The 9,157-nt window shown below is 33.1% G+C and overlaps 1 protein-coding gene across 1 annotated transcript in view; it reads left to right on the forward strand.

Annotated features, from left to right (window-relative positions):
• The first annotated feature begins 895 nt into the window (after positions 1 to 895).
• LOC107671810 (mitochondrial coenzyme A transporter SLC25A42-like) overlaps positions 896 to 9,157 on the forward strand; it is a 19,193-nt gene continuing 10,931 nt past the window's right edge. Inside the window, exons 1-2 of the mRNA XM_016464786.1 lie at positions 896 to 1,219; positions 7,984 to 8,155. Coding sequence (XP_016320272.1) covers positions 8,066 to 8,155 — 90 coding nt within the window. The 5' untranslated portion in view covers positions 896 to 1,219; positions 7,984 to 8,065. The remainder of the gene's footprint in view (positions 1,220 to 7,983; positions 8,156 to 9,157) is intronic.

Below are 9,157 nucleotides of genomic sequence, written 5' to 3' on the forward strand. Positions count from 1 at the left end.
ACACACACTCTCACACACACACACACACACACACACACACACACACACACACTCACACACACACACTATTATACACAGATGAACTGGTGTGGCTGTAACAATATGGTAAATTTGAGCCAGAAGACTTAAATAAGAGGTTGAAATTAGATTGATTAACCTCTGATAATACATTCCTGTTCATTTTTGTTGAATTTTGATGTCATGTGTACAACATGTCTTTCTCTGTGTTCAGGTTTGACCAATTTAATCCAAAAACTGACAAAAAAAAAAAAAATCTAAACCTTTACAAAAAAGCTGTCTTTGAGAATGTCTAAATATAAATCCAAAATCCGCAACTTTAAAAAAAAGTATTTATGTCTAAAAACAACTAGAGAATTTATAAACCTTTTATATAGAGCTCTATAGGAATCTAGTGGCTAAACCATGGAATTGCAGATGTTTTTATTTTTAAACTCCCACCAGATGCCTGCAAAAACTGGATTGTAAAGGCATTGTCTCTATTTTAACATGAAATACTGCCATAATTGAAAATTAATATTAGATTATTAGAATATTAGATTTATTATTTTTTATTTTCAATGGGAAAAATGTATCATAATTATTGCATAAATATTAAATAAATGTAATTAAATAACATTAATTTCACTGAAAATAAAAAAAAGTTACATTTCAGGTGTCCTGCAACAACACAAGTGTGACTCCCAAATGAACAACACCAGACAGTTAAACCAAATTCTTAAAAGATTTAAAAAGATTTATTTATATTGGTATAGCACACCCATCAACGCCTCTCGGTAAAACTCCAAGCTCCGCCCTTTCCACGGTTCGCCGCCCCTCGAACGAGCCTATCCACGTCAAGCGCGCTGGACTACATCTCCCACAATGCACCGGGACTCTCCCTTCAACGCAGCAGACGCGTGAAATGCGCAATTAAAGCAGCTCGAAGTCGCAGCAGCAGCCGTGAAAGTGAAATGAAATGCGTTTAACCGGCTCTAACCTGCAGAAAGGACGCGTGCAGCCGCGCGTGTGAGTTAGTTTGACGCCGGCGGGGTTTTCTGCGTTAGTGTGGACGGTGACTGGAGTTTCTCACTTCATCAGAAGCTAGTTCAAGAGCTTAGCAGTCCGACAGCACGGGAGTGTGCGAGCAGAGCGTCATCAGACTCCGGTAGAGTCGGTGTTTTTCTGCTGACAGCTTCAACAGGTGCAGGCAGACCGTCAGGTGAGCGGCGAAATGTCACGATAACCGTTGTTTTGCTAACACGCTAACATGCTAAAGCACTTTGAGACTGATATTGAGAAATGTGTCATGAGTTCAGCTCTGTCTCTGAGCAAATATTTAATAACGGACCATTTCATTTGACGTCGGAACATTTATCTGTTGTTGTTTTTGCCAAGTGTTTTATATTTGATCTATTTACACAGTCAGTCAGAATCCTTGGTTGTAAATGATTCCGATGTCTTTCATAAATAAGCGTTAATGTTCTGCTGACAGGTGCTTTGTGTTTAATGCTTTTATCTTTTATTTAAGCTGTTTTGCAAAATAGACAACATAATGATTATGACATGTTTCATAAATATGCATTTAGGTTATATAATTTACTAAATATAAATAATAGGCATTACTGATATGTAAATATTATATTGTAAATATACATATTTATTTTTTAATAAATCAGTTAATGAATAAAAATAGATTAAAATAATGAAAAATAATAATAATAGACGGAAAAATAAAATAAATAATGCATCTACCAGTACAGAAATATAGTGAGTTATAAAATATTATCATATATTAATATGTATATCTCAAAGTCCCTTTAAGTCATAGACTTTGAGATATATATATATATATATATATATATCAAAGGCATCAAACTGGGGTTTGTGGAAAGGCTTAGAGAAAAACAATGTAATAAACAAATAATAATAAAAATAATATTAAACTAAATAAATATAAATAATATGTATTAATGATAACCTTCTATAAGTGGTGTGGTTAATCTGATAAATGATAGCAGTGTGTAACAATTTAATTTTTCCATAATTGGGTATTTATTGGTATTGGTAATAATTTTTTTATTTTATTTATTTTTTATTCTGTATATGTAGAGATGTCAGTATGTGTTTTTGTATAGTTACACAAGTATGAACGGTGTATGGAGGTGTGTATGTACACTATATGTGGGTGGGTGTATATATTTATATGCATATATGTATCAATACATTAGTATTTTTTTTTCTTCTCCGATTTGCTGGGTTTGGGGATTGTTCTCTAAAATGTGAAAAGCTTAAATTTTTTATTTTTTTTAATTTATTTATAAATATTTATTTTTTAATAAATAAATTAATGAATAAAAATAGATTCAAATAATGAAAAAAATAATAATAGAGGGGAAAAAATAATGCATCTACCAGTAAAGTAATATAGTGAGTCAAAAAAAAAAAAGTAATAGAAATGAAACGCATAATGTTTTACACATTTATATAATTTTGCACAGTATAAATTGGGTCTTTATACATGGAAATATATGCAGCTGTCTTTTAAATTTTGGGATTTGCACAAGGATGATTATATTTGGGGGTGGCATCTGAAAGATTGAAAAGCCTTGCTTTTAGGTGTCTCATTTATAGCCTGTCTTAGCATGTAAACATCAGTTTTCTATGCTGTTTGTTTATTTATGCATAACAGCGTGCAGTTCCACATGAGCCATTGCTTGTGTTTATACTGTCACTGTTTGTTTGCTGTTGTTATTTTTGTTGGCTGTCTGGTATTTCCACTCCTTGCAAATCACAAAAGGCTTTCAGTGGATCTGTCATCGGATCCGCTGGGAACATAAAGGACTGAGAAAGAGCGAGGCAGACAGGACAGGAGAAGAGTTTTGGAAAAGGTCCCATAGTTCAACCCAATGGGAAACAGATCCTGCTCTCAGTCGCCTTGGTGATTTAATCATTAAAGAAACCTTTTCACACTTGAAATAGTTTAAATCCGTGTCGGTTTTAACCCTAGGTTAACAAGCCTGGGTTGTAGGTTTCACACTGTTGGTATTTTACGCAGCATGAAGTACGAAGTTTTAAATAAAACAAAGATTATTGGAATACATTTTATATAAAAAAAAAAAAATTACAAAAAAGATACATACATACATACATGCATATATATATATATATATATATATATATATATATACATGCATATACAAGTACAGTCTTTCGTCTTCAAAATTCAGTGTTACTTGTCGCTTCTTTGTATTTATTTGTGAAATTTACAGTAATTTCTGAGTGCAAACTGTTTCAACACAATTTTTTTTTTCAATGCATGAACATTGTGAAACATTGAAACCAAGATTAGGTTCCTGACGATAAAAATGACTTTGGTTTAGGGCTGCACGATATTGGAAAAAACTCACATTGCGATATTTTGTTTTCTGCGATCTATATTGTGATATAAAATCACCAGATGACTTGAATATCTCTATTTGAACAAAGTACTCAATGATTGGGGTGATTTTGTAGGTGAGTAAATCAGCATAGAAAATGACAAACAAATTACAAGCGTAGATAAATATAATAGAACAAAGATACAAATGAAATAAACAGTGCTTTATATTTTTCAGGTAAGTTTAACAGTGTTATTCAGGTACAGAAATTGAATTAAATCTAATAAATCTGTGTTTAAAGCTACAAAAGTGATTTTTCTGTGTTTTGTTGTTTGATTAACATTCATGACACAGAAAGCAACAGGAACATTAAAATGCTGTGAACCAATATACTGTTACACATCTGTTTTCCTTCACCTAAGCCATAAGCAACTGTGTTTACAAGGATACTTGCAGAGACATGCATTTTGACATAATTTCACTCGTAAGTGTCGTTTCAGGCACAAATAGACGAAGTGAAGGATTTCGGTGTTCATGTGCATCTGTGTGAGCACAGAAAACAGCGCGTGTTCATAATTTAGCTCTATTTTGCGATCGAATGGTTTAAAATCACTTGAATATTCAAACCAACAGGGCCTAAAACACATGCAAATGATGAACCTTCATTGTATGATGGTTAAACTTTGCAATTAATCTAAGAATCACCTGCATTTCGAACCCTGGTACCTGCTCCATACGGATTAACGATCACTAGACTAAACATCGCACATCGCGATATCGATGCTGAAATGATATATATTGTGCAGCCCTACTTTGGTTAACAGTTTCATGCATGAAAATCCCACTTGTGAAATGTTGCTTAACCCGGGGTTTAAAAACTTTTAAAAGCCTAGGAGTTATATTAAAAAATGTCCTGGCTCTTCCAAGCTTTATAATGGCAGTGAATGGGTGTTATTTTTCAATAGTCCAAAAGAAGTCCAATAAAGTGCATCCATCCATCATAAAAAGTGTCCCATACGGCTCTGGGGGTTGAATAAAGGCCTTCTGTAGCAAATCAACGCGTTTTTGTTAGAAAAATATCCATATTTAAAACTTTATAAACCATTATCTCTAGCCTGCGCTGACTGTCATACGCGCAATCATTCCGGCGGATGACGTAGACGTACCGTAAGGTCCAGTAAAAACACATTGATTCGCTCCAGGAGGCCTTTATTCACCCCCGGAGCCACGTGGGACGCTTTTTATGATGGATGGATGCACTTTATTGGACTTCTTTTGGACTGTTGAAAAAACACCCATTCACTGCCATTATAAAGCTTGAAAGAGCAAAGACAATTTTTTATATAACTCCGATTGTATTCGTCTGAAAGAAGAAAGTCATATACACCTAGGATGGCTTGAGGGTGAGTAAATCATGGTGTAATTTTCATTTTTGGGTGAACTATCCCTTTAAGGACTCTGACGGCTCTGAAGTGTTCGTATGCGCTGAATGTGTGTCAGCGTGAAGGACCTTTCACCCGCTGAGCCTCTCGTCAATCATTCCGGCGGATGACGTAGACGTAGCGTAAGGTCCAGTAAAAACACATTGATTCGCTCCAGGAGGCCTTTATTCACCCCCCGGAGCCACGTGGGACGCTTTTTATGATGGATGGATGCACTTTATTGGACTTCTTTTGGACTGTTGAAAAAACACCCATTCACTGCCATTATAAAGCTTGAAAGAGCAAAGACAATTTTTTATATAACTCCGATTGTATTCGTCTGAAAGAAGAAAGTCATATACACCTAGGATGGCTTGAGGGTGAGTAAATCATGGTGTAATTTTCATTTTTGGGTGAACTATCCCTTTAAGGACTCTGACGGCTCTGAAGTGTTCGTATGCGCTGAATGTGTGTCAGCGTGAAGGACCTTTCACCCGCTGAGCCTCTCGTTCCCGTTCACCTCCACCGCTGAGAGTAGAGATCAGGTTTGACTGGCCTGCTAGTTCAGGGTAGTTTGAGTAGTTGAGATTTTAAATAGATAGTTCACCCAACAAAAAAAAATTCTGTCATCATTTACTCGCCCTCATGTTGTTCCAAACCTCTGTGAGTTTCTTTCATCCGTTGAGCACAAATGAAGATATTTTGAAGAATGTTGGCAACCAAACAGTTGACGGTAGCCATTGACTTCCATAGTATGGAAAAAAAATGGGTGAACTATCCCTTTACCTTTATTTTTAACTGCTCTATATTAAATTAGCTTTTATTTTTATATTTTCCATTTTCAGTATAATTTTAGATAGTTTTGTTGTGTTCGTTCGTTCTTTCGTTCTTTCTTTCTTTCTCTCTTTCTCTCTTTCTTTCTTTAATATATCTCTTCTATTTTTATTTCAGTTTTAGTTTGTTCATTTGGTACTAAAACTTTACAACAATCTCTCATTTGTTAACATTAGAACTAATATGAACTAACAATGAGTGAATATAATTTACAGCATTTATTAACCTTTGTTAATAAACAAAGGTTTATAGAATGTTAAATATACAATGTTACAATGTTAATAGAATTTTTCATATTCATGTTAGTTTACGGTGCATTAACTAACGTTAACAGATACAACTTTTAAATAGAAATGTATTAGTAAATGTTCAGATTAACATTGGTTATTAAGATTAATAAATGCTGTAGAAGTGTTGTTCATTGTTAGTTTAAGCTAACTAATGTATTTAACTAGTGATAACAAATGAAACCTTATTGTAAAGTGTTACTAACACTTATTCATATTACTTATTATGAATTTGCTTTTATTTTCAGATTTCAGTTAATTTTGTTTATATGATTTTTATGATTTTTATTTATATTGTTTTTAGTATTACATTTTAATTTTGATTAATTTATTTTTATTTCAGTTTGTTTTAGTAATTTTAGTACTTGAACTTAATTTAATTTAGTTGCCAAGGCAATATTTATAATTTATTTGAAGTTTAAGTTCATGTTTTTCATCTAATATTTATATTTGATTTGATTTCAGCTTTATTTGACTTACCGAAAAATATTTTTAATAATTTTAGTTTTAGTTAACAGTATATGCGTTTCTGATCAGGCATTGCAAACAGAAACCCCAGACTGGATCTTTTCCCACAACAGCTTGTTGTCTTTGTGAATGTCCACTTGATTTTTGCTCACTTCTTTTATTACTGTCCTGCTAACGAGTGTCACAGAACAAGCAGCAAAATAAATCATGTTTACAGTATATTTAGAAAACTAAATAAAGTTGTATGCTATATCGAGCAGTGTTGCTCAGGCCTTGTTCATATCACAGGCTGTCAAGACCCTGAATAATTCAGCATTTGAGCTATTATTAGAGGTCCATCTGTGTGACCCTTTCAGATGTTATTTGATCCAGCCGTGGATTCACAGATCAGCTTCTCTGGCCTGCTCCTGCAAGTCAATTGGATTTTTATGCATGCATCACAACTGTTAGATTAATTCAGTATTTGCCAATTATGGTGATGAAAATCCTGTGAATATGATTAATTTGACAAATAACCACGCAGACAGGAGGAGAGGCCTGGGGGAATCCAACAGAAACATTTCCCTTCAAAATCAAAAGAAAAAAATAAGATATTATATTTTGATTGAACAAAAAAAAAAAAAAAAATTTGTGATTCTTTGCAAAAGTTACTTTTTTCCTTTGGTAAAATTTTACAATAAAGTTTCATTTCTTAAATGTACATTATGAACAATACTTATATGACAGTTAATGTTAATTTAATTGTTTACTAATACATATTTATGTAGTTAATGCACTGTAAACTATCATGAATAATAAATGAATGGTTGTATTTAACATTAACAAGGATTAATAAATTATATAAAAAATATATTGTTAGTTCATGCTAATGCATTAACTCATAATACCAAATGAGAGCTCATTGTAAACAGGGTTATTATAGTTAACTAAAACTAAAACCGTTATAAAAAGTTACTTAAAACAAAAATAAATGTTAACTAAAATAATATAAAATATAAAAAAACTTATTTTATTTCAGCAACATTTCTCATTTTCAATTAGTTTAATTTGATGTATTAAAAAAACCTCAAACAAATAAAATTAATAAAAACTGTATAGACTAATTAAAAAAACAAGAACTACTAAAAATGACAAAAAATGCAACAAATCTACTAAAACTTTCAAAGTAAAAATTAAAATAAAAAAATGCAAAAATAAAAATGAATTCAAAATATTAAACAAAACTTTAACAGTCTATCAGTTATACTAAAATAATTGTGCACTGACTGTAAAGTATTACCTTTTGTGCATTGTGCATGAGAATTAAGCACATTTGATGTTTTACTGGATATTAAATTGTCTTAAAAATAATGTCGCAATGCAAAAAATCTGAATGATCCAGAAAAGCTTTAATTTTCTTCATGCAAAATATAATTTCTTATTTTTTCCATGTCGTTTTAGGATGAAATGAGAGCCAGACTTGTTCTTGTCATGTTTTCTGAGGCTCATCTCTTTTCTAGAAGACGTCTTTGCAGATTTTAAAATAGGTCTGTGATGTGTTTGGCAGCGTTATATGATATGGTGTTGCTTTATAATATTTCTCTTATGTCGTTCCAGGTTTGGTTGTGAGTGTGTGTTTGTGTGTGTGTGTGTGTTTGCGTGTCGGGCCGGTGAGCCCCGTGCACTCTGGCGTGTATGAATGGATCAGGTTGGCATGGGGAACGCAGAACACCAGGGGGCGCTGGCAAAGGGCGAAGTGTTGCCACGCCCCGCCTCCAGCCAATCAGAGGTGAGAATGCTCCCTTCTGAACCCGCCCACAGCAGAGAACAGCCAATAAGATTGCACTGTTCCATTCCAACTGATTCTGACTATTTTTTAAATGTATATTTTAGTTTTAGTCATTATTTACTCATCCTCATGCCATTCTAAAACCATATGACTTTATTTATGAGCATAAACATCTTTTGTGTTCATCTGGGTATGTACAGTAAATGATGCAGAATGCAGACGTAAAAACCGGTTTGTGAGGTCAGGCTGGCCTTCATTCATGCAACAGGAAGAACAGAAGATCTGTGTTTGGGAAACATTGCAGGGTTTACAGTCTACAGGAAGTCAAATGACCAATGCATTACTCATAGATGAGATTAAGATGAGATGAAAGAAATCTAAAAAAAATTTTACCATGTGTTTTACGATGTGTGACATCGTGACCTGGGATCAAATGTCTGTTGGAAGAAACTTCCTTCCCTTGTCTGATTGTTTTAACTCTAGATGACTCTAGTATTTTCTATTATCTGGTGCTGTAATGGAGTCCCTTTGTGCTTTAATATTATACATAATATTTTTAATTTTTTTGTTTTAGTTTGAGTTATTTTAGTACATTTTAAATTAAATGAAAATTTTGGTAACACTTTTCAATAAGGTTCCATTAGTTAATGCATTAACTAACATGAACAAACAATGAGCAATACATTCTTTACAGTATTTATTTATTTTCATTAACTAACATTAACAAAGATTCAGTTGTTCATTGTTAGTTCATGTTAATTCAAAGTGCAATAACTAATGTTAACAAGCACAACTTTTGATTTTAATAATGCATTAGTAAATGTTGAAATTAACATTAAAGGTCCCCTGAAATGCTTAGAAACACGCGGCGTTACTCTGTGTTGACGTCATTTTAACTGAAACAGGAAGACAGGGCGGGACATATCAAGCAGCCCCGCCCCTTTGTAAAATAGCCAATAGCGTTCGTTTATATCACAGCTTGGGCTAGAGCTGTTGAGCTCC

This window comes from Sinocyclocheilus anshuiensis, unplaced genomic scaffold (assembly GCF_001515605.1).
Source record: "Sinocyclocheilus anshuiensis isolate Anshui unplaced genomic scaffold, SAMN03320099.WGS_v1.1 scaffold1491, whole genome shotgun sequence".
In the NCBI taxonomy this organism is placed as follows: domain Eukaryota; kingdom Metazoa; phylum Chordata; class Actinopteri; order Cypriniformes; family Cyprinidae; genus Sinocyclocheilus; species Sinocyclocheilus anshuiensis.